At 34.0% G+C, this 27475-nt stretch overlaps 1 protein-coding gene across 1 annotated transcript; it reads left to right on the top strand.

Moving 5' to 3' along the window:
* LOC150110575 (uncharacterized) lies at window positions 1-24214 on the top strand. Its single transcript, XM_090401775.1, has 4 exons — window positions 1-183; window positions 15440-16011; window positions 16069-16162; window positions 24155-24214. The coding sequence occupies exons 1-4, from the start codon at window positions 1-3 to the stop codon at window positions 24212-24214; spliced, it is 909 nt and encodes a 302-aa protein (XP_090257901.1).
* Window positions 24215-27475: the final 3261 nt, after the last annotated feature.

Genomic DNA, 27475 nt, shown 5'->3' with positions numbered 1-27475 from the left:
ATGTCGTTATCAAGCCTGGGATCTGATATGAGTAGAATTCGTTCCTCTTGTCGTTCACCAAAGAACGGAGAAAGTGAAGTGTGTGAAGAAAATCAGAGGAAAAGTGCAGATAGTGGATCGTTAGGATGGACTGGAGCAAGCGGCTCAAGAAACAGCAGAGGAAGTCGTGGGAGTCTTTTACAGGTAAGATTTTGTTTCTTTCTTTCAATCTTCTTGCAATTTTAGTAACATTACTATAGTGGATCTAAACAATACAAAAATTGCTCTTATTCACAAAGGAAGTTACATTTCATTCTTAATTATCATTTCCGCCTCTTTATTACAGTTGCTTACATTTATACCGAAAATTTAATCACAAATATTCATGAAAAAATATACACTCTCAGAAACCCAAATAAAGTTTCTGTTATTTTACTTATAATAAATAAGGACCGTTCACGTGCTTTCAGCTATATTCTGGTCCAAAGTGTGTTTTATGTTGACGCAATCTCTCATTCTAAGTCAACTAAATCTGTATTAAAAAAAAAAGTATTTATCAGTTGAGATAAAAACTAATTTACAATAAAAAAAATCAATTGGCATGCATTTAGATAATTTTCGTGGCCTCATCGGCAGAGTGATTAGCGTATCTGCTCTCCAACCAACTGGTTGCCGTTTTCGAATCCCACCATAAGTATGGATGTTTGTGATCGCCGTTATTGGGGTTCTGAAGTGATTTAAAAAATTCCGTGTTTGTCTCTAGAGCAGGGTGTCCATTCTATGTAAAAGAATAAATAAAAAAAGATGAAATGAATAAAAAAAATAAAATAAATTCTTAGCTCACTATGAATGTATTATTACTTACTTATCCTCTTCGTGCCTCACGCCGCATAAAGCCGAGATCGGATTCTTCCAGATACTTTTTGTCCTGTGTCACCAATTCAGCTTCTGCTTCTCTTCAGCTATTCCAACCAACCATTCTTTTCTCCTAAATTAACTGAAAAGTTAATTTAGGCCTTCCCCTTTTCCCTTCTGGAATCTATGTCAAAGCATTTCTTGGAATATCTGTTCATTCTCAGTACTTTCATTTTCATGTCCGATTAATTCCCACCTGCGTTTTTTTTTTTTTTTTTTTTTTTTTTACTTTTATGCTCATTCAGTTTATATAAGTCATCGTGTGTTATACGTTGGGACTAAGATATTTTTAATATTTTAAGCAGACATTTTGTTTGAAAACTTTTAACTTTTAAATTAATTCAAATGCTTTTGAATCAATGCTTTTGAAGATCTTTATTTTGGTTTTCTGATATTACAGGAAATTGGCAATCACATATAAAAACCTCACCCAACCTTCATTGCAGACCAAACTGAAACATTTTATCCAAATATAAGTTCATCAATGACAACAACAACTGATATGAGTAGAATTCTGGGTTTTTTTTTTGTTTGTTTGTTTCTTTCTTTCTTTCTTTCTTTTTCTTCGGGGGGGTGGCATAATTTAAAGAATCCCCTAATATACATTTGTTTTTTACACCAGATATCGATTTTTTTTAATTCACTCGATATTCATTTACTATATCGCCTTTAAAGCAGCCTGGATGATAAATCACCTATCACTTTTATTTGTCATATTAAGTTATTCTCACTTAAATTATTATTGTTAAATCATCACGAGTGAAAGCAACATTAAATTATGAAAGTGTTATTCAATTTAAATGAAATATGCTGCTGCTAATAATAGCCGATACTTTTTTTCGTGAACTGTTTCATTGTGGAGACGGCTATTCATCATATTTAAAATATTTATTCCTTTCAATTTTTAACCATATTATTTTTGATGCTATGAAAAATGCAATATAGGGTCAATAAATTAAGTAAATTAAATTAATAATTTTTTTTTATTAAGAATCAACTTTTCATGTAAATACTGCATTTATAATGTTACGATGCTTTATCTGAATACAAATAAACTATCTTCATATCCAATATAATTTGAAAGTTTACATTACAACTAATATTTTCATTCAAGAATATGAAATATTATCATTTATAAACGACAGTTAAGACTATCCCAGTAATATTAAGTATATAATGCATTGCCTGCAATTAAAGACTATGCAATGAGTTTCATTTTGAACAAATAATAAATTAATAATGCAAGACGCCCATTGAGACATTCAATTCTTGAAGAGTAATCTCAAACAAATTATATATAATAATAATGATAACAACAGTTATTATTATATTTTATATGTTGTTGTGATTATTATCAACCGGGCATTTCCATGGAATTCAAAAAGTCCTCGAGAAAGGTACACACTGACATTATTCCCACAATGCCTATCGCACTTTAATTGATTCACTGACATTGCACTCACAGCTACCTCAGGTAATCCATTCCACTCATTCCCCACCATCCAAAGAGATCTGACCTCACATCATTACTATCCGCTATGAAATATAACCGGTATATTTTACTACGCTCCTAAGGCTCCTCCTCCTCCTTCTTCCACTTGTTGCATATAATAAACACTCCTCCGGAATTCTTCTTCTATCAGCTAATTTTTGTAGCTCATCAATACATCTTCATAAGAAGTTTCCTACATGCCTGACATCATCTTGGTTACATGCCTTAGAATTCTCTCCACCACATCTTCATCCCGTATAAACCCCAGCGCACAAATCTCAGCACTGTAGCCAAGTTGTTAAAGTATCCAAGTCTTATAACGAAATACAATAACCTCTTTGCCTCGAAGATGCGGTTTTTAACTGGAAGTTAAAAACCGGTTGATCAGCTGTGCTATTTTTTCGCACAGAATATTATGAAAGGGACGTCTTGAATAATGCAAGACGTCCCTTTCATAATATTCCTTGAACTTCAACTCCGTGTATTTCTAAATCTCTATTTTTATCAGTTTGTAGAAGTGCAGTTCACATACTGTAAGTAGAATTGATAAGATCTATTTTCCGTCCAAAATCGTAACTTTGTTGTATTATTGGTAACCATTATTCCTGTACTGCATGATTACTGCATAACTTCTATATATTACAGGTCTTCTTAATTTAGCATCATCAATAAACAGTTGGATATTACCGTTCACATAATCTCCATTATCTTTAATGCACAAATAAAATAATAGTGGACCAAGTGTAGAAACTGGTGATACACTACTGATTACTCTTTCTCTTTGATTCTGCTTTAGCGCACTCATACACGCATACACTCTTTGATAGCTATCTGTCTGTTTGTAGCTACCCACTTATCCATGTCATCAGCTTCATATCAATTCCCATCAGCTCAGGTTAATTTAACAGACTACTATGCAGCCTGGTAAATATCTCCTTCTCTCAACCAGGTCTCGACGTAAATAATTTTCGCCGAGTACTGATCATTGCCAAATACTCATCCTCAATGCTGATGTTTTTGGCATTAGTACATGAATTTTAATATCTCCTTAAATTCACAGACACCCGTGTGTTTGAACAACTTCTCTATTCAGTTTTAAGGTTTGTTTACTTGCATGAAAAAGGTGTGCTCGTTCATCATTCCTTGATCATTCTTATTTTCGCATTCATTTGCCTCAGAGAAGCCAGAGCCAGCGTAAACACACCTGTTTCAGTCCTAACAGTCTTAATTCCCCTGATTCTACTAGTGGTACAGTACTGATCACCTGCCTTCTCTTTGATTCTTTTAGCGCACACGCACGCACGCACGCACCCACGCACGCACACACCCACGCATACACACACGCGCGCACACACACGCGCACGCACGCACGCGCGCGCACACACACGCGCACACACACACACACACACACACACACACACACACACACACACACACACACACACACACACACATTGACATCATTCTTTCATAAACAGCGGCTCAGGTTGCTGCTTATGTAACCAATAATTATTGGTTACATAACGATACCAAGGTCCAATGAATTATAATTCATTGGACCTGGGCTCCAGACACTCCAGATAACCCCTTTTATCATCATACAACTAATTATCACATATTGAAGTGAAGAACAACTAGCAACGGGTGATAGGTGAGGTTTTTTAAACGATACCAAGGCACTTGATTTAATTTTGTGTTATGGCCTGAGTAATGATGTGGAAGAAAGATGATGTAGATAACTCTGATGCTGAGAGATAAAGCCTTGTTGATTTATCCAATAATCGTAGGAAACGGTAGCTAACTGGGGAATGAAATTATCGTACCGCCTTGAGGTAGAATATCATAATATACTAGCAAATTACCTCTTGTCATAGATTCAATTCTATATTTTCAAAAGATTCTGGTGTATTTGTACTCTCTGAGCACTGAAGAGATGAAATCATTTCTGAATTACACTAGGATATACGCTTATTTCCCTGATTAGAAATAAGAAGAAAGCCTTAGAGAAGAAAGCCTTAGAGTTAAGCAGAAAGCCTTAGAGAACACTGAGAGTTCTCTAAGGCTTTCTGCTTAACCTCCTGATTTTGCCGATTTCGCTGACGATTTTACTCTGGGTTGCTATTACACTCCCCAACAAGCAAGACCAAACATTTAAGTTCTGTCGAATCATCTTTTTGTGTAATACTCAAAGAACGCTTACCTAGAAGTTCGGACAAACATTTCAACTTTAATTTAGTTGTTTCATTAGGAATGGTGAAAACCGTTCTTGCGAAACCTTCACTTCTGTCTACAATCGCTTTCAGAGCTTCGCGTGATGACATGTCTTCAAGGATCCCAATATATATATATATATATATATATATATATATATATATATATATATATATATATATATATATATATATATATATATATATATATTTGTTTAATATGAACGAATCACATATTTGAATGTGGTAATATTACATTTGAAACCCTATTTTCCTGTGCGCATTTCCAATTTTACTCTTAATATTTGAACCTAAATCATTTATGAATACTTGAAATAACAAGGGTCCTAAAACCAAACTCTGTGGTATCCTTATACAAAGCCAGGTTGCGCCTAACAACCTGCTTTTCTGAAGACTCTAAATACTATTTTATGCTATTTATCTATGACTTTTCTACTTATCTCACTGTATGAGCATCAGTACTTATTGGATACATTTTAAACAGGATTAAAATGATATGATTCCGCAGGTTATTATGCGAAACGCTATCAAAGACTTTGCTAAAATTTCCCTGGTGACTTCATCGTAAAAGATATACAGAGTTGATATAACCTATCTTCCATTAAAGAAACCATACTGTTCCCTGCTTTAAAAAATGACTCATGTTATGAATATGCTGGATATGATTCCGCAGCGAATTTAAATAAGCATATCCAACCTTACAAATTTCCATTCAGTACTTTTCATAATCTCGGCGATTCATTGAAGATGAACAAAATCGAACTGATTAACCTTGACATACATTTGCTTACTCCCAAATGAGATATATCATCCCTTCCTCTAGCCATGTTAATTGCCAAGTGATTTAAGATACATCCACTTTTCTCCTCCTGTATTACGTCATTTAATGGCAAGTTACAAGAAGTGATAGATGCAACACCAAAGCGAGATTTATGGTTACTTATCAGAGATTGGAATGCAAAAGTGGGAGAGACTGGGGAACAAGAAATAACAGGTCGTTTTGGTTTATGTATTAGTAACACTGCAAGGAAGAGATTAGTTTTTGCAGAGAATTCTTTGTTTGTTGCTAACACCTGCTTTAAAGAGTACAAAAGAAGATTGTACACATGGATATCATCTGATGGACAATACAGAAATCAAATTGACTCTATACTTGGACAAAGAAGATGGAGAAGTGCAATTCAGTATTGCACTCGAGATACAAATCCCGAGTGAAAACTCGAGATTTTTCCAGATGCATGGAACAGACCATCAGTTATTAGTGGCTACGATACACGTGAAATTACGGAAACTGAAAACAACACAAATGTCAATCAGATATGATCTTGGAAACATACCAACTGAATACAATATTAGCATACAGAACAGATTCAACACACTCAATTTGTGTGAAAAAAACCAGATAAACTATGGGAAGAGATTAAAGATATAATTAAAACAGAAGCAAAGAAGAATATCCCAACAGTTTGTAAAAAGAAGAAGTCCAAATGGCTGTCAGAAGATGCCATCAAAACTGCTCAGAAAAGGAGGAAAATGAAGGCTACAGGAAATTTACAGGAAGTACGGCATTTGAATGCAGAGTTTCAACGACAAGATTCTTATTCTGAAAGAAAGCAATGACAATGCAAGGTCTTTAAAGATAAAGATATTAGCTTCGCAACAAGGAAAAATACTTTAACCAGGAAATGCCAACAAATAGAAGACCAAAATAAGAAAGGAAAAAACAAGAGATCTTTTCAAAAAGATCAGAGAACTAACAGGAAAGTTTAGTGCCAAGGTGACAATATTGAAAAGTAAACACAAAGGATATCTTACAGAAGCTTCAGACATCAAATAAAGATGGAAATAGTATACAGAAGACCTTTACAGAAAGGACTCCAAAATTACTGAGAAATTTGAAGAGCAGTATTATACACAGGAGCCAGTACCACTGGAGAGTGAAGTGAGGTGAGCATTGCAACAGCTGTCCAGTAAGAAAGCACCAGGAAGGGATGAAATACCTATTGAGCTGCTCAAAGCCCTGAGAGAAGAGGCAGTTAAAATTTTAACAGTTCTATGTCAGCGAATTTGGATCACAACTACATGCCCTAAGGAATGGAAAAAATCAGTTTATATACTTTTATTGCAGAAAGGCAATGCAAGAGAGAGAGTGCGAAAATTACAGAACTATAGCACTGATTTCTCATGCAAGTAAAGTCTTACTTAAGATCATTCAGAAAAGACTGGAACCATTCATGAACAGAGAAATGCCAGGATTTCGAAACGGCCGGGAACAAGAGATCAAATTGCCAATGTTAGATGGATAATACAAAGAGCACAGGAATATCAAAAGAATGTCTACCTTTGTTTCCTAGACTACAGCAAGGCTTTTGACTCTGTAGATCATGTGAAACTGTGGAATATTTTAAGAACAATGGGAGTCCCAGAGCATTTCATTATCCTTCTGAGGAACCTTTATTATGAACAAGAAGCTACTGTGCGAACAGATCTTGGAGAAACTGAGTATTTCACTATCGTAAAGGGGTGCGACAAGGATGTATTTTATCTCCGTTCCTGTTTAACTTGTACAGCGAATACATTTTAAGAATGGCAGTGCTAGAGGAGTCTTCAGTTGGAATTAAAAGTGGCGGAAGAAATATTAATAATTTGAGGTATGCAGATACCACCTTGCTAGCAGAATGCAAAGAAGATTTGGAAGAACTTATTATGAAAGTTAAAGAAGAAATAAATATGGTTTTAAACTTAACTTCAAAAAGATAAACGTTATGGCAACATGTGAACTTAATGATTTTGAAGTAGATGGGTAGAAAATGGAAGCAGTTAACAATTTTTTGCTCCTAGGATCCCGAATTGATAAAGATGGTTATTGTACTGAAGAAGTTAGAAGAAGATTCTTATTCTGAAAGAAAGCAATGACAATGCAAGGTCTTTAAAGTTATTAGCTTCGCAACAAAAATCAGAATAGTGAAAGCAATGGTAATCCCTGTGGTACTGTATGGATGTGAAAGTTTGAGCCTGAGAAAGGTGAAAGAAGGAAGATAGATGCATTTGTATTATGGGTTTGGAGACGCTTACTAAGAATACCATGGACTGCAAAGCAAATCAACAAATCAGTGATAGACAGAATAAACCCAGCTTGCTCCCTGGAAGCTATGATCGTCAAGCAAAAATTGTCATACTTTGGACATATTATGCGAGCAAATGACAGTCTGGAGAAGATGATGATGCTTGCTAAAGTTGATAGAAACAGGAGAAGAGGAAGACCTAGAATTAGATGGGTGGATGGAATTAAAGAAGCAACTGAAATGCGCTTGGAAATTCTGAAATATATGGCTAGGGACTGATCTGAATGGAGAATGTATGTTCATAGAATCACCAGGAGTCGAAAACGACTCGATGGAGCATAACAACAACAATAAGTTACGTCATTAGGTAAATTTTGTAAATTGGGCAGCATTTGCTCTTCTAACTGACCGGTGTTAATATATGCACTTGCAAAGAACTTATTAATTTTTCATGCAGTACGCAGCTACATCATTAACCAGATGAGATTGTTATCTGAATTCATTTCCTATTATCCTTACTCTTTTTTTTTTCATATCTATAAAAGCTTTAAGGATTAATCTTAGTATTCGTAGCTAGTTGTAATTCAACTTTAGCTCAATATTTAATTAACACTTTTGGCTAGTTATCGTCTATATCTATCATACTCAATAACTGATTTATGAGATCAATACTCTTCCCATAACTTTTTTTACAGAGTATTTCTTCAAGAAATTGATTATTAATCCGGCTTGCTAAAGAGTTTATTAGAAAATTTTGTTCTTGGATTAAACAAACATTAAATTATGCAAGTCTTTCCTCAATATTATTCATTCTTCATTAGTATCACTTCCAATAAATAATGTTTCAGTTAATATCTCTTAATTCTCTTATCATACTCACCTCTTCAAAACCCACCATCCTGGGGCTTCTAGTTATCATTTTCTGCCTTTTATCTTTTCATCGCAAGATTTTCACTATTACTGAGGGAATTCTAAGTAATTAATGTGGTCCGTCATTAATTCTTCTAATGTTACTATTAAATCTAAGACCTATCCTCTCTAGTACACTGACATATGTGTTGCTTTAGATAACTATAATGAAGCTGATTCAAACATTTACTACCCGTTGTTTTATCAATTCTGTAGATCTTGTAGTAAATACCTCCTGTATTAAAATCTCCTATTAATAATTAATTATTTTCTTCATCTCTTTTAGTAAATGGCCCGCAATACTATCACTACTTCCTCCAATACTCAACATACACAATCCTCAATTATACACAAACTACTGTATATGGCTATTATGCTCCATACTGTCTCGAACTCCTGTCTTCAGAAATAAGAATTCAATATATAATCGATCTGATAATCTACATCACCCTTGATAAGCAATAAGTCTAAAAAAATGACCCATATTATGGAGATTCTGCATAAGATTCCGAATTAATTTTCTCTTTCTCTTACGTTGTCTATAATCGACTTTGATTTATAATTCTCCATTTGATGTCTTCTCTTTTCCTGTTCTGTCTCTTCTGACAACGTTGTAATTACCATTATGCACTTCAATATTTGGAACATCGTTAAGCCAAGACTCAGAAATCTCAGAAAGTTCTTCAAGTTCTTCAAGAAGAACTTGAAGAACTCCTTTAGAAATCCTTTAGACTTCGCACATACACTTGTTTTCTCGGGACCGGTTTGCCTGTGTTGAGGAACAAAAACCGCATTTCTTAGAGAAAAAAATCTTCCCCTTCTATATGAGACCAGCTATCTCACTTTTCACTGAAAAGCCCTTTAGCAGGGCTTTTCACTGAATATATAATGTGAAAAGCCCTTTCGCATTATAGATGGGATTCGAACCCAAGGTTTTTCCATCCAAAGGGCTCCGTCAAAATAACCGAAGTACAAAGGCTCCCGATCTTGAGCAATTATCACTTAATCATCGGCAAACAATAGTGAATGAATCACACTATTTCTAATCTCATTTCCTACACGAAGCATTCCAACGTGCCATCATTGCATCAAGGTAAATCTTAAACAGGGTCGGTGACATTCCACATCCTTGTCTCAGACCTTTGAATGTTATAAACTCAACTAATACCAAACTCCCAAATTTAACAGCTGCTCGTGCTATATATTTTCTTAATGAAACTGGCGATTGACTCACTTGCACTCATCTTCCTCATAGATCCCCTGAATCTACTAATGGGAACTGATTCATAGGCCTTTTTAAGATCCACAAAAGTCAAATGTGTTTTGATGTTGGTGATTCTTTTTTTATGTGATCGTCTTATGCTGCCAATATAAGATTTTTCCACAAGTAAAGCCGCCTGTTCATCTAACATACGCAAATAACAGACAAAAATACTATTATAGCAGGGGTGGCCACAACGTGGCTCGCGTCCACGCGTCACACGGCTCTTCACGATCTACCAGAAAAAAAATTAACAAAAAAGAGAAGAGGAGCCAACAAAAAAAAAAAGGAACAAAATAAAAAAAAGGGAGAAGAGAAAAACTGGATTAATTAAAATTACTGCAATAAAAAAAGTTTAATTCGAAATACATTAAATGAAGTTTACTTTGAAATACAATTTTATTTAATGCTGACCATAAAAACAAACTTATATTATAGCCTACCGTTGGTTGTTGTTTTCCACTTCCAGAGTGACTTTTATCTTGTTATGTATTGAGTTGAATTCACTCTGAAAGTGAAAAACACAACCAACTGCATTTTTTAGACATTTTGATAAAGAAACAATCAGACGGTGTCAAATTATCTATTTACAGAAAGCCCACAGATACTGGAAGATATCTTCATTATACTTCAAACCATCACAAGGCACACAAACTGAGCATTATCCACATGTTGAAATATAGGGCCACAAAGTTTATATCAGAAGAGGATGATACACAGACTGAACTCTCACTAATAGCCAACACGTTATCACAAAATAGATATCCTCAAAACATCATCAAAAAATATCTATACAGTGACAACCCCAGAGAAGAAGAATCACACTCCCAACACATTTCTACTGTAGTGATCCCTTTCATCAAGTCAATTTCTTATGAAATAGCAAGAATACAAAGAGCCTACAGCATCAGAGTGGTCTTCAAACCAACCACCAGCATCAGACAAGTTTTAGGATCCCCCAAAGATAAAGTACCTTTCTACAAATATCCAGGAGTATATTACATTCCCTGCTCCTGTGGTCGTGCCTACATAGGACAAACTTCACGGAGTTTAGAAATCAGACAAAAAGAACATGTTGGTGATGTAAACCACAACAGAAGTATCTCTTCCGGCTTAGCACATCATTTCTGTTCGTCTAACCACACGATAGAGTGGCAAAACAGCTCCATGCCATATCTCGATGACGACTACAGACATCGTTTATTCAAGGAAGCCACAATAGTGTCAATAACCAGCGGAAACCTCAACAGAAATCGGGGTGTAATTCTAAACAGTTCGTGGAAAAACCTTATCCTCCTTCTTAATGAAGCTGAACTACAGCTAGCCAGTAATCACATTACACGTTTACAACAAACATGAATGCGTGATAATGAATAAGAACCCTCTCTGTCACGCGAACGTGTAACCTTAGCTACTCGTTGGTTTACAACGTTTTTTATGTTCCTTTCAATTTGCATTTACTAGTTTTTATGTCTTTTCATAAATGCCTTGAAAAATCCAGACAGTCTGCTGCCGAAATTGGTAGGCTATAATATAAGTTTGTTTTTATGGTCAGCATTAAATAAAATTGTATTTTAATTATAAACGACCAAATATGTTTAGTTTAAGAAGTTTACTTTGAACAATTAGAATAATTTTAAAGTCGAAACACAATAATTAGTTACTTATTTACTAGTAGAGGCATTCCTGGTATTCATTTTCTGAGTAAGCTCCTTAAAATTATGTGTATAATTAGTCAAAACAGTTCTTACAACCTCGCCATGAGCACACTCACTTCCGTACAATCGCATCGGTCAAAGGTTGCGGCTCTTCTAAGTCTTGCCGGAATTATTTTGGCTCCAAAGGGACGTGTAGTTGGTTACCCCTCGTATATAGTATGGTGCGTGAGTTATGTAGAAAGTTGTGGAATATGTAGTGTGTTTTATAGTGCAAACGTGATTATAATAATAATAATAATATCTGGATAACCTTCAGTAACTCTCCATTACAAAGAAACAGTATACTGCACTGCTCCAGACTTACTTATTACTATCTGCAGTATTGCCTTAATTCAACCATCTGTAAGTAGCACTTACAAATAAACCTAACATTACCTTCTTTGCACTTCACACAGTCATCAAAACTCCGCGTGTGACAATTATCAATCGCATACAGTCTTTATCATGGGTTTCCTACCCATAATAAAGAAAATAAAAATCACAATATAATTCGCGTGTCGTGTAACACTATACTATGCTATACTGAATGCCAGCTACCAACAGCTAACAAATATCAGCTAACATTATAGTAAAATAATCCTTCCTCATACATAACTAGAATAACTTCTATAATATAATACAGGCGCAGTTGGAAGAAGGGCGAAACAGTGTGTCTTTCGAATGGAAAAATTCCTTTGAATTCTCATTGTGACAAAGATTCCTTTGTCACAATGACAAACCGATCTCATACGGACACAGCAAGGTTTTCACTTAGGGAAACTCGAGTTTTTCCATCCATCATACAGGCAAATCGGGCAAGAGAACACACATCGTTTACAAAACTTTTGGACTCCTTGGAAGTGTCACGTAATAATTATAATATAACATAATGCAATATAGTTCGAAAACAATCAACAATAGGGGAGCAAAGAAATGTTTTCACACACACACACACACACACACACACACACACACACACACACACACACACACACACACACACACACACACACACACAGACGCGCGCATGCATGCACTTCAGCTATTATGTTTCTCAAATACAGCATCTGTCAAATATAGTCAGACGAATACGATGACTCAATAAAAAAGTCGCATAAAAATGTTACATTTATAAAACCATCCAAGTTTATTTTATTGTTGTTTTTATTTCAAGGGTGCCTATGTAGCCCAGTGGGAAACCTGTGTAACTGCTAATACTGTAAAATACTGTATAAGTATTAGCAGCTGTATAAATCTAAAATCTACCCACTGTTTGAGTATTTCTCACACATTTTGGGCGGTGCAACAAAAAACCCTTCTAAGAACGCTCGATGCTACCCCCAAAAAGTGCAATTCAATTAACTGGTCGTTTTCTTTGCTCACAGATTCATTCAGTCACTTTCTGAGACCTTCTGTTTCCCTTTTGTTCTCTTCCATTGTATTTCAGTGTTCTGAGCTGACCACGATCATTCCTCCACATTATTTTAAACTTGTATAAACATTAAGAGCAGCTGTCGCAGTACATCTTTTTTACATGCCACAGCAACATCCATTTACTATCCATCTGAATCCTTGTCAAACCAATTTCTCTTCCTCTTGTTTGACCCCAAAACGACAATAAAAATAATTTCCACAAGGCGCAGACTTCATAACGTGCAATGGAACAGATCTTCAATACATACCGATTACGTCGCAATTAGATCGATGCATTATGAATCGGTGAACAAAAGAAAGGAAATAAAAGAAAAAAGAATTTGGTCAGGGAAAGCTTAACATCATATTCAGTTTAAAGAAACCATTTTAATGATCATTGAACGGAAAGCGACATTAGATGACTTATTCTGTAGTTGTACAAAAGAACAGAATTTTTTTGAGATCTTAAGCATTTATGTGTATAATTTAATGTAGTTGATTCTTGGAATAGGAATTTCCTTTTAGACAGAGAAACACACGAACTAAGAGGTTGATTTGAAAAGTTCTCGGTCTCGACTATAGATGGCAACACTATCGGAATTTTTTTTTTCTAAGTTGGTACATCTGTTGTATGCATCGATGTGAAATTGCAAGTCATTCTATCAAATAGTTTGTTTTATACAGCTGTATGAAACAAAACTGTTGTCTGTATCCCTTGAAATGGATAAAATTCAGTATCATGCAGTTATAAAATTCTTTGTAAAAGACGGTTTAACGCCAAAAGAAATTAACTCAAGTTTATGGGCACTCTTCTCCTTCGTTTTCGACAATTAAGAAATGGGCTTCCGAGTTTAAACGTGGCGTACCAGCCTTGAAAATGATCCACGTAAAGGAAGCCCAAAAAGTGTAACAACACCAGAAATCATTGATCAAGCGCATGATATGGTATTGGATGACCGGCGAGTCAAAGTGCGTGAAATTGCTGAGACTATAGGCATTTCAAAAGAACGTGTAGGATATATTTTGCATGAAGAATTGCAAATGAAAAAGCTTTGGGCAAGATGAGTGCCGCGCTTGCTCACAGTAGATCAAAATCAAAAACGCACTCGCTTGAAAATCTCTGAACAGTGCTTGGAGCGTTTCAACAAGAATGAAACTGATTTTGTGCGTCGATTTATTACTATGGATGAGACTTGGATTCATCATTACACACCAGAATCCAAACAGCAGTCAAAACAATGGACAAAAGGCGGTTGTTCAGCATAAAGAAGACAAAGTCTGTTCCATCAGCAGGAAAGGTCATGGCATCGGTGTTTTTGGGATGCTAAAGGCATTTTGTTTATTCATTATCTTGGAAAGGGTAAAACAATAACGGGGAATATTATTTCAATCTTTTAACCAGATTAGACGAAAAAATTCGTGAGAAAAGACCCGGTTTGCAGAAGAAAAAATCATTTTTCATCAGGACAATGCACCTGCCCACAAAGGTGTTTTGGCAATTGGAAAATTAAGGGATCTTGACTATGAATTGTTGGAACACCCACCCTATTCGCCAGATTTGGCTCCCTCTGACTGCTACCTCTTCCTTGCTGGTCAGCGTTTTTCTTCGAATCAAGAGGTGATTGCAGCTGTAGAGGGATATTTTGCAGATCTTACTGAGAACCACTACAGGGACGCGATAATGGCGCTGGATCATCGCTGGAATAAATGTATTAGTCTTAAGGTAGATTATGTTGAAAAATAAAAATAATTTTGAAATTATAAATTCGTTTTTTCATTATTAGGCAGAGAACTTTTTCAGACCACCCTCGTAAATTCCTATTTTTTTGACAGAAATATTTCTGTTTGAAAAGGATGTTCACTTTGTGGTGGTAGATTGAAAGCCTGGATAGTTATTTAGAAAAATACAGAAACAGAGTTGAAGTAGTCAGAGTGGAACAGTTCGAGTTAATCTCCACAAATAAAATTAAGCATTTTATTGAATGGAAAGTTGACGACTCATAGTCATTAATATATATATTCTGGTGATTTGATACAAGCGAGAATAACAAATAAAATTGATTATAGTAGTTTTTTTTTCTAAACTGCATTTTATCAGTAAAAATATAAATTAAATATAAAATAAAACAAGAAATTAAAATCAAATATAAAATTAAATTACATTAAAAAATAAAATAAAATAAAATTATAGATTATGTGTACATGATATCTGAACTTTCCTCAAAAGTGGTTGCTTGTATTATGACAAGTTTTTTTTTTAACTCAAATTTTGTTAAACAGTCATTTATACATAGGCATAGTATTTGTATAGATACCTGATTGTTTTTTGCTTGTGTGCATAAATGTATTTCCATGTAAAGGCAAATAAACCTGAAATCATCAGGTAACCTTAATCTGAATAAGCAATATTATACTAACGTTTATTCGTCTGAATTCTATCTCTTTATTTTTATTATTTTTTTCTATGTAAATTTTAGGTCCCGATGGAACAGTTCCAATTAGGTGGTGGTAGTAATAAAAGTGGTGGCGGCATCACACGGAAGCCAAGAGGTGCGGAAGTACTCTTTGAAGAAGAATCGGAGCTTATCAGAAACTGTGGTGCGTTGTCCTCGGTGTTGGGATTCATGAAGAGTTTCAGCACAAGTGACATTGCTCAGTATGCTACGCTCGATAACGAAGGTCTACGGCCTACAGTGTCAGAGCTTGCCCTCAGCGGATGGGCAAGGTTTGTGTTACCTCAAGGACGATTGGATTATACATCACGCTCCTGTTCGACATGGGTTGCCGTCGGCGATTTGTCCTCTACGTCACAGCTACCGTCACCCCAAGCTCAACCAGGCCATCTGGGAGAGTCTCCCGCCATCACAGCTGCTGACTTCATCCGATCCGTCAACAAGAAAGTCCGACAGACGTATATTCGTCGTCGGGTTATGTCCACCTATAAAGCTTTAGAACGTTTATCGCGTAGCCAGCTTAATCTCGATAACAGTGAAAACCAGAAGTCCTCGTCAGGTAACATTCCTCAAGTCCAAATAACCACCGATTTAGAATGCACCGATCTTAGCTTACAGTCGTTACCCTTCAGAGGGGGTGGAAAATCCCTTACTTTAACAGCCAAGGATATTGACAGACAGAAAGGAAAACCACTGACCAAGTACGAGAGGAATATGATGATATTCAGCTGGTTGCAGAGCCTGGATGTGAGTGCCTTTGATAAGTTGTCGTAAGATACCGAGCCAGTGTCATTTAGAAACCGTTCTAAAAAATCAAAATGATAAGAAGGAAAATGGTAAAAAAAAAAAAAAAATATATATATATATATATTCCTTTTTTTTGTTGTTGTTGTCCTTTATAGTGTTTCTCCTTCACTTGTTCTCATAGTGTCGTGTAGTCAGCAATAGTTCTTCGTAAATGTCAATAGTAAGTCTATGTACAGTTATATTTATCCTTTATATGGTAGTGAATAACAGACATGACAACTGAAGAGTAAGTTAGGTAAAACAAAACGAACTTGAGTATAATATTTTTCTTGAAAGATAAGTCTACAAAACAAAAACTTCGTAATTTATGTGGTAATTATTTAATTAAGGTAATTAATAGAAACTAGAATGTTGATATTATAAAGATTCATAAATAATTATTATTGAAATGCATGACAAAAGTTTGGATTGGTTTCCTTCAGACTAAGATTTACTCACAGAAAAAACGAGGAAACTTGAATGCGTCACTAAAGATGAGCATCGTTTGTCATTGGAAATGCTTTTTATCATTAAAGTCTGCCGCTGTCCACTTTACACACTGTAATTTACACATCACGTCAAAAAAAATGATCAACTTTCATTTTTGTCTCTAAGATATAAGACAGCGGATAATATAATCTTCTAGTAAAATAAACAAGAACAAAATCCACGGATGTAGATTTAGTAATAAAGTGAATTTGAAATGTTTGCAGTCGATCCTTACTCAAGGTTAGCTGGTATTTGCGAATAACTTAGCAAATATCTTAAAAGTTAGGTGCAAGTGGATAAAAAAGTCTTCGATTTATCATTGAAAGGTGCGAGTTCGATTGCACTGTCACATGGATGTTTGCAAAACTCTTCAGGTGGTAAATGAATTTCATTGATCAGCGTGACATTCATCACTTGGGCGTTGAAGCTCGGAAGTGGGATTAAAAAAAAAAGTTTGATTTCGAGAGCAAGGTTCCGACTTATTTAATCTTTCAACTTTTCTTGAACAGCTCCGTCATAAAAATGCCACAAGAAAGAGAGAACGATCACTGATATCTTGTTATGCAATCTACAGCATATCAGTAATGTATATATGTGGAATTTAAACTCTAAGAGTCCACAAAAACATTAAAAAAAAGTTTTTATGAATTTTTCCTATCTCATCTTCCTTTGACATATTGTTGCCAAGATAGTCTGCTACCGGGCTTTACAGATTCGTTAAAATTATCATTTAAATCCTGTTATTGTGATTATTCTCTGATTGCATACATAGAACTTTTGTCATGTGTGTGCCAGCAATATTTATTATATCGTTTTTACTTAGAAAAGAAATAATTCATGCTAATTTGACAACAGTTACATAAACTTTGATATATAGAATATAATCTTTATATATTGTGTATATTGTGTTCAAGAATATCATATAATGTATTTCAATTTCACACTTTTTTCTCGTTATTTGTGTATTTGAGTCTACAACTGCTACGTTTTGAAAACTGTTATTATCCACGAATGCATGGAAATATAATACTGGGGGACTTTCTTGATATAAAACAAAAATGATAATGTTGGATTTGTAAATATATATTTTCTTAATAACTACTCTTCTGCAAAATTATACGGAAATAAAAAAAAAATCACGCTGATTTAATATGCGTTTTAAAGCAAGTTTTTTTTAAAAAAATACACTGGCGATATAACTGAAAAAACGTGCGTCGGAGTATATAATAACTGCTTGTTAAAAAATCTAATAAAATTAGGTGATTATAACGTCGTTTAGGAGAATTAAAAACCAAAAAAAATTATTTTAAAAGATTCTTGCTGGAGAGAAAGAGGTCAAACCCGGAAAATAATCTGATAACCCTAAAACTGGGAAATGATATGCTCAATGAATTGTTTCTTATAGTCGTGAACTTTTATGATACAAGTAAATATTTGTAATGTTGTTTGGCATCATGGGGAGTAGCAAACCTGATCAGTTGAGAGAAGAACAAAATGGAGACTGTAATAAATAAATAGTGACTCAATAGTGAAAATAAAGCTATTTTTGTGTGTGATCTTTCATATCATATAATCTTATAAAGTGATGCGTGCAGATGAAAGCAAAAAAGTCAAGTTAATAATTATAAATTGTAATGATCTAACAATCTAAATGGTTAAAACATATCCGGTTATAAAATATATGTTCGTCTGTATGTAAAAGGAAGTGGAATAAACCAACTTCCTGCGTATTTTGTGATTGTCGGAATTGTGCCCTGGTGTATTGTTAGCCATGCGGCGGCAATAAATGAAATTCTCTATGTTATATTCGTTTTTTTTTTTTAATTGTTTTCTTTAATCTTATAACAGCGTAGGTTCAAGTTTATTGTCGTAATTGTATAGAGTTTCACTTTAAATTATAAAGATGAATATAAATAGCTTTATTCATCTTTACATAATAAAATAAAAATGGACACAAATATCCGATATATATATTTTTTCATTATTTGAATAAGGCCTACATCCTTTAGTAGGAGGTCGTCTAAATTTTAGTAGCTGTTTCTTTAATAACAATAATAATTATTATTATTATTATTATTATTATTATTATTATTATTCCTAATACCTCCAAGGAGTCCGAAGACTCATCGCGGGAGGACACCAACAACTATCTCTACACCTAACCTCTACTACGAATCATCTCCATCAACGCCATCTACCGCCCACCTCCAACACCACCACAACAGTAATTTAATGACATTATTTTTTATAATTATTAACATTTTAATACTTATTTTTACTTTAATTTTGTAATTTAATTTTTACTTAAAATTTTATATTTTTAAAATTTATTGACAATAATTACTAATATATTAATAATTATATTTAAAAAACATATATTGTTATTAACATGTTAATGTCAGCCAAGGCAGCTTCTATGGCCGCTCTCAGTACTAGCTTTGCTTTTTAACATATCATTTTTTTTTTTTCTGAGATTATACCAGATGAAAATACCTGATCTACATCACTTGAATGATGCGACTTGTAGCAGTGTTTATATTTTACTTGCGTTTCTTCTATTCTTCTTTCCTTATTATCGTATTTCCCTTCACGATTCCACTCCCCAGTTTGATCCAAATATGCCGATATTCTGCTGTTCATTATTATACTTCTTCATTATACTACGACTGGACTAAATTTCTCAGTTATGACCCACTGGGCTAAATTCTCGGGTAAATAGAAACAACTAACATAAGCAAGAATTGCATTCAAACTTAAGTGAAAATCGGCTGAACCATATGGTTTCCAGACTTGTTTGCTTAGGAAGCGACCCTTAACCGCTTTTCATTTTCAGATTTTAATTTTAATATAAGTTTCAGAAATAGAAAGAGAGCAAATATGAATTTTTAAAAAATAGCTATTAAAGATATTTTACAGTAGAGATACAAGGGAAATTTTGAACCTCATGCCAGGCTTGGGGAAAGGGACGAACTCGGTGTTATTCCTGGAAGCTGAGTAAGGGGTATGATCAGAAAGAATGAATGAGGTACAGATTCTTTTCACTGCAGTGGGTTTACGGAATAAACTTGCCAGCAGATATTATAAGTGTGTTTTCAAGGAGCGGTATGATACGTGCCCGAGGAATTACATCTCCAAGGGCCTACGTCAACGAGTCTCTGACTCTCGAGCCGTGTAATAATAATAATAATTTATGAAAATTTCGAAAGAATTTCACAGTTACGGTTGTAATATTAGCAGTATTTTTTTTTTAAATTGAAAGGTTGAAAGCGTTATTATACCCAAATGAAGTACAAAAATGATACGAAATTAAACTATAAGAAATATGAGAGAATAACAATTTGAAATTATTTTTATGAAAAAAAATCAAATTTCAAATAGACAGATCAGATATAGAGTTTTGAAATGAAATATTTAGTTATCTTATACGGAGATATCTTAAAATATGGAGGAAAGAGTCAAGCTGTTGGCACTGTAGTTTGTACTGAGCGATGCCCTCGTTCTAGACTCTCTGTCGTAAGAGACGCAATTCGAAGTCATGGAGCGATTTTTAATTTTTTTTTTTTTTTTTTTTATTAGGGGCTCCAGTGTTGATCTTCACCCCAGGCACTGACTTGCCATTTCAGTGTTAATGTGGATGTCCACCAACGATTGTTGATAGAAAAACAAAACGTGAAAGGTACAAATGAACAACAACAAAAAAAGAATATTTCTCTTTTTCTCCCTTAAAGTTATTTTCTTTCTAGAATTAGTTTTGGAAATACATAATTATCATTATAGGATCCAGATTTCCCAACTATACTGATCATCTCGATAACGCTTTAAATCTGATTTTACGTTTATAAAGCATCTTAAGTCTATAAACTGCGAATGGTCTTTGTTCTTCCGTGCTTGTTTCACGGGAGGAAAAAATGCTACCCATCCCCGATGACACACACACTTATTCAGAAAATGAATGCATCGGTCGTATTTATCTTTAATAAGCTGACATGCTTTTGATATGACTCCAGATCAAATTTTTATTATATACCTGTTATATATTTACAATGCATGTAACACTATTACCAAAAGTATTTGACGTTAGTTTTATGTCTGTGAAGAGAAAATTCGAGCAGTCGAGAAAAATAGACCGCACGGTCACAATCAGAGACAAACCAGTTTAGTACTGGAAAAATATCGTACACCAAGGGAACCATATAGAGAACAATCACCATCGTGACCAAGCCAATATGCTTAGTATGCGATTCTACATCACGTATTGGGCCTGTGTGCATCCGTTCAGACTCATAGCATATATCCTTCTTCTCTTTCATTTTCTGACATCCCTATTTTTTAAAATATGCTTGCTATTATTTTATTTTTGAATTTTATTATATTGTATATTTTTTAAATATTTTTAATTATTTTATTTTATTTTTTACATAGGCGTATGTAGCTGTGCGAATAAAATGATAAATCTTCCGTAGAAAAACAGTTCTAAGTTCAATTCAGTCGCCAATAAAAAAAAAAATCTTTTGTAAGTCGTTCTTCGACCAGTTCATGGCTTAATCGATCTTGGCAAGCAAGCAGTTTTCCTCTCAGAAACTCGTGTTTTACTTTCGTAATTCCAGAAAATCGACTGTAGAAATCACACTATTTCAGACAATAATATAGAGCCTTAGAGTAAGGGGAAAAGAGATGTCTGCTGTAGTGTTGCTCCCGTTTTAAAATCACTGTTAGTCTTGGGCCAACTATATCTGATTGGCTAAGGATGGAGATGGACTGTCCCTACTTCATTTCAAAAAACGTTAGGGTTAAACGGCTATGCCTACTACCTCTGGGGAATTAAAAAGGCGTTAAAAGATTTATTTATTTATTTTATTTATTCTTTATATATAATTTTAATTTATTTTTTAGCATACATATTTATACACAAACACATAACCGTTATGTTATATACTGTTATTACAATAACACGAATTAAGTCAACATCGTTACATGAGATAAACGCAATGCATTTGTAGGTAGTCTATCAATCTCTGGAATAATTATCTAATTCTTTCATAAACGTACACAAATTCACGTAGTCTATAACCTGATGCTGAAAGTAATTCCACATATTTTCAATTAAAATTTTCAGTTAAAAATGAACTTGTACGTGCTTGTTCTAACTCGCTTCTTCGCCCTCTTTTCGTTATATCCTCTGGTACAGTCTATAGCCACAAATGTTAACATGCATCTTCTATCTATATTATATATATATATATATATATATATATATATATATATATATATACACACACACACACCTGAACTAGTTTACGAAGTTCAGTTACAACTTTTATTCGTCTTAATAAATAAATTTAACAAATTACAGACCAGTCGATTCTTGTTCCTGTTAAATGATAATTATCAACGAACTCATAAATTCGATTCTCTGGATATCCTTTCAAAATAGTCTGTGGGAATTATGGCGGAAGCACTAAGGAGGCTTATGAGGCCTATTGTGTCTGCTAATTGAATCCATTTTCTGGGTGGTTTGTGTTTTAGAACGAAAACTAACAAAAATATGCAAAGATGGGTAGAATTACAATACAAACACATGTGAATAAAATAAATTTAACAAACGAAATGCGATAAATAAAAGAAAAAAGGATGAAAAAAAATTGTCTGCGGCCATATTATCTCCTAAAAACAGAATAAATCATAAAGGCGAAGAAAATTATAATAAAAGGAAAATAATAGAATTTTATTATTACTATAATTTGTAGGTTGGGACATGTAGCTATTTCTTTCTTTAAATAATCCTGGGGGGGGGGGAGATTAAAGGGCTGTGGTAATAATTTATGGATTCGACAGTGGCTTCTTTATTTCAATAAGGCGAATTTCAATCAGTGGATATATAATATATTATAGACAGCTCTACAATAGACTATCTTTGATCCTAAGTACAGGAAATCTTATTCAAAATTAATAAAATAATAAGTTCGGAGAATTTATTTTATTGAAAGTATAGCTACTTGTACAAATCAGCTGTTTGTAAGCGAATGTTCTTCCAATTTGGAAGAGAGCCAAGCAGTGTATCTGAATCCGATGTGTTACATCAGTTTAAACACCATTGCTTCGAAAGAAAAATAATGATCATGCATTGTTTTTTATTCGATCAGAACTTTCCCATAAAAAAAATTAGATAAATGACTATAATCGATTTCATGATTAGTATATCTAAAAAATCCTGACGATATTTATTTTTATGTTTATTATTTTTTTTTCAGATTATCAAATTTATTGTTTTTTTTTCCTTTTCTTTATTGTTTTATAATACATGATCGAATTACAACTAATCAATAATTACGGCAGCTTGTTAATCATTACACGCAAATTATACTGGTCACTGATTTTATTATCAAACAACTGACAAAAAAAAATCAGTTTTTTTATACTAAATAAGATACACTGAAACACATCAGTGAATGCTATTACTTTTATCCTTTAGTGCAATAATTCTGCTCTCAATCAAATATGCTACCATGAGTAGGCAACCCTCATTTTCTACGAGTGGTCCCTGATATTTTAATAATGAATGTTTTGTAATTTGAACCTGGATCGACAATGTACTGTTTTGTTTTCCCACAAATTGCGCGCGTTATTTCTCACAGAAATAACGCACCCAAGCATACGATACACTGCCCAAACGAGCAGTGTCGGAATCACTTGTAACATGCAAGGAGAAGCGCAAACGAATATCGGCGAGTCTAGCTGCAATTGGCGAGATAATTCTCACACTTGCAGTGAGAATCGCAGTGCATTTGTTTCGTGTAACGATAATTAAAAAAATATAATTCTTTTCATATTTTCAACAGTGACGCTCGTCATAATTCAGCCTTGTATCTATAATAAATAAATAAGTATATGTTATTTTGACAAAATAAAATAAGATTTACAAAAAATAGTTCACCCTCACCACGAACACGCGCCAGTAATAAAAGTTTCGTATCTCACAGAAATAACGCACGCAAGCATACGATACACTGCCTAAACGAATCACTTGTAACATGCAATGAGAAGCGCAAACGAATATCGGCGAGTCTAGCTGCAATTGGCCGAATGTGATAATTCCGACACTGCGTTAGATCACGGTGCATTTGTTTCGTAATCTAAAGCGTTAATCGAACAATTCCAATTATTAACTATTCATTCAATGTCAAAACATAAGCTGTAACCTTTAACATGTTGTATTGCATTTATATAATGTTGTAAGCGTTGTTATTATTTATAAACACAAACATGATTAAATTTTTTCATTTTTCCTTGGGGGAATGCAGTGTCGCAGTGCTTATGTATGAGCCGCCACTGCTTTCGGGTGAAAAGCTCTGATAAAAGTTCTTTGAGTTCCAGATTAGATTCGAACCCAAGTCTTTTCGATCAAAGGGCATCGTTTATTTTATTTATTTATTTATTTATTTTATTTTTTTATTTTTTTTTAAGCTAGGCTCTAATGCAGAGCTAGGAACTGTATATTGTTCAACATTATGGCGAATAACTTAAAAAAAATATCTTTGTTGAGGTTGGTTGGTACAAACACGACAGCAGAAATTGTATTTTTTGAAATGCGAATAGCAAAATGACTATATGTAACCATAGTTTTTTTTTTTTTTTGTATACTTTAAATTTTCAAATAGACAGATTTTCCGGCCAACGGACAATTTATTCTACTTGGAACGAAATCATAATTTATTTTACTGCATTCTAAGTAAAGAATAACATTTTGGCTGGTAGCTACAAGTAGATAGTCATCTTTATGACTATGTACTTGTATAATGAGAACCGGTTAACTTTCACTGTCTCTGTGGATGTATCTTTTTTCTTCATCAGACCTGAGAAAATGATCAGCAATTGATTCTTAAAATTCCTAGGAAAGAAAAGTTTATTATATATTCCAAAGCTTGCTCTTGTAGCCACTTGTAGGGAAGTTAGTTGCTGTCTTTATACAGATAGAGAGTCTAGATACTTCGGAAACAAAAGTTTGAGTTTTCTTTATATGCTAGGATCAAATAAGAGGGGGGGGAGAAAATGTAATTTATTGCCAAATAAATGACAAAGAAAATAAAGAAACCGGAAAAATCTTGTTACATCTATGCCACTCTTTTTGCCATATTCCTATAGAAAATAAATAAATAAATAAATAAATAACTTTTTATCTGTATAATCTCTTTTTCTCATTCTATTAGACTTATTCAAAATATTCATAGTACTTTCGAAATATTGATCTCATGATTTGTGGAAAAATTATCATGCCCCTGAAATGGCCTATTTACCACAGTAATATATGGCAACTATTATTATCGTATGAATTCCATGAAATTTCAGCACTCATCATGGGCATTGCATTCTAGCTTTCCATAAGCCCAATAAAATTTTCTTTAAATGATTAATTCGTTTCTGGCACCGTCCACTCAGATTAAACTCTTCCTGAAAAAAAAAAAATTATAAGGCTGGCCACTTTTTTGTTTAACTTCTGAGAGTAGCCAATTTCATGCGACGAAAAAAATCAATTCGTAATTATTTAAAAATACTGCATTTCTCGGAAAATGTATCGATAAGCAATTACAATTTATTAGTAATTATGAAACGCTTGACATCTACTTCGTTTCCACACTACTAACTGCCACTATCAGGAAGAGGAATCCTGCCCAAAACGAAGCATACAAATAAAAAAGAAAGAGTATTTTGATATCAATATTCAATTGTTAGAACATGCATTCTATTGTATATTTGAAGTAGTATATTCCAAGTTTATTATTATGATTATTATTGATATTGCTGTTGATTTTGTCCGTGATGCTCCTAGTGGATTTACTATTTTGATAATATTTTACCTCTTAACACTGAATTTATTATCCCTCATACGGCTTAGAGTGGATAATCAAATTGAGCTCAGAGTGAGACCATTATGATTTAACTCTTCTCAAGTATGACGTCTATAAAAATAGAAGAGAAGAAAAAAAAAAAACATTTACACGTCCCATCGCAGTGGAATGGCATAATAGCCGAGCCCATGTTATTGAACGAGCCTTGTCAATAGCTTATGATGCTGCTCGATGTACCAGCATTTCTTTCTGTTGGGAGTTGGTATGTAACTGTCGACACAGAGGTTTGGCAGCTGTTTTTAAAATTATTAATACATTTTTATCATGCAAGTACTTTTTTTAAAAAAAAACTACGTCAGAGGAAATCAAATCTAAAGCTTTTGGAAAGGTATAATAACTTACTTATCCCTTATTAGTTAGCAACATTCTCTTTATAAGAGCAATCCTATACGATATTCTTAAAGCTTGTCCATGCTCTCTGAACTTCAAGGTTTCTCGCTCTCTTTACTTCCTACTGTATGCGGTGCTGATATACAGCACTTGTTGACCTAAAGTGCAAACTTTCCATGTATTGCATGATAATTTTGGTATCCTAAGATACAAAATAACTTAATATACCAGAATTCTAATAACCATGAAAAAAATTAGGATTGCGGTTCATTCAGAAGACGAAAAAACAAAAAAGTAAAAAATAATATTAAAACTACGGGTATTCGCCTCTATTGTTCTTATTTTGTCAATCACAGCTTTCGTCTCCATCATATTTTATCCGTGTTTTCATTTTCGTATACAGCAATCCCTCGATTAGTGCGCCTAATGCGTTCTTTAAAACAGACGCATTAATCGAAAACGCACTAATCGAATATAATAACCTATGGGAAAAAGTATAATTCGTTCCTCCAATTTCTTTACTTGAACCTTAATTTTTTTATAAAAGAATTAAGGTATGTCTCAGGGCCTAGTTAAGGAAAACCATGAAGCTGAAAGACAATAAAACACATTCAGAATATAAATTTTATTATTCTACTTCTTAACAAAGAATTGAGCTATAGTTCGCCCACCGTTTGTAGGTCCCTGCTTCGCGTCTTTCCAAGAATGGTCGATTCATGCTGAAGGGAAGAAAGAAATGAAGGACGTCCGAATTGGTCGCCAACACGCGAAATCACGTGCTTTATAGGTAAAATTTTCCAACTGTTATACAAGCAACATAGTTAACTACAATAATCATAAAAGAGAAGTTAATTTTCCGACGTGTAATAATAAACAACTCATCCCACAATACGGACTGATTACCCTATTATCGGAATGGATTCTCCTTTTTCTAAGATGCGCAGAAGTGTCGAAGGATCTCTAATCGGTGGGCGAACTATAACGTAGTTTGGCAGGCATTTTGTTTATTTTTTTCATACAACCGACAGTATGGCCCTATTGCCTCTTCAACTCTTCTGCAAATTTTACTGCTTCTCTCTTCATCAGGGTCAGCCTCTAAGCATTGCTGCTTAAAAACTTCCATTGTAGGAAAAATATTTTCAAATTGTTTCTGTGAAATCTCTTTTGGCTGACTATCAGTGGTTAAATTTTCTTCATATTCTTCGTAGATCTTCCCGCTGTGCATCTAAATTTAGCAGATCGGAATCACTCACTTCTTCAGAATGAGATTTAATTAACTCTTGGACGTTATCATTGAAGGGGAGAAAGAAATGAAGGACGTTCGAATTGGTCGCCAATACGCGAAATCACGTGCTTTATAGATAAAATTTCCCAACTATTATACAAGCAAAATAGTTACCGCTTTAAAAATTACAATGATCATAAAAGATAAGTTAATTTTCCGACGTGTAATAATAAACAACTCATCCCAGAAGACGGATTGATTACCCTATTATCGGAATGGATTCTCCTTTTTGGACATGCGCGGAAGTGTCGAAGGGTCTCGAAT

Source organism: Typopeltis vanoorti, chromosome 1 (genome assembly GCF_054136105.1).
Source record: "Typopeltis vanoorti isolate ZY-2024b chromosome 1, IOZ_Tvanoo_1.0, whole genome shotgun sequence".
NCBI classification, from domain to species: Eukaryota; Metazoa; Arthropoda; class Arachnida; order Uropygi; family Thelyphonidae; genus Typopeltis; species Typopeltis vanoorti.
This window is presented reverse-complemented; position numbering and strand designations above follow the sequence as displayed.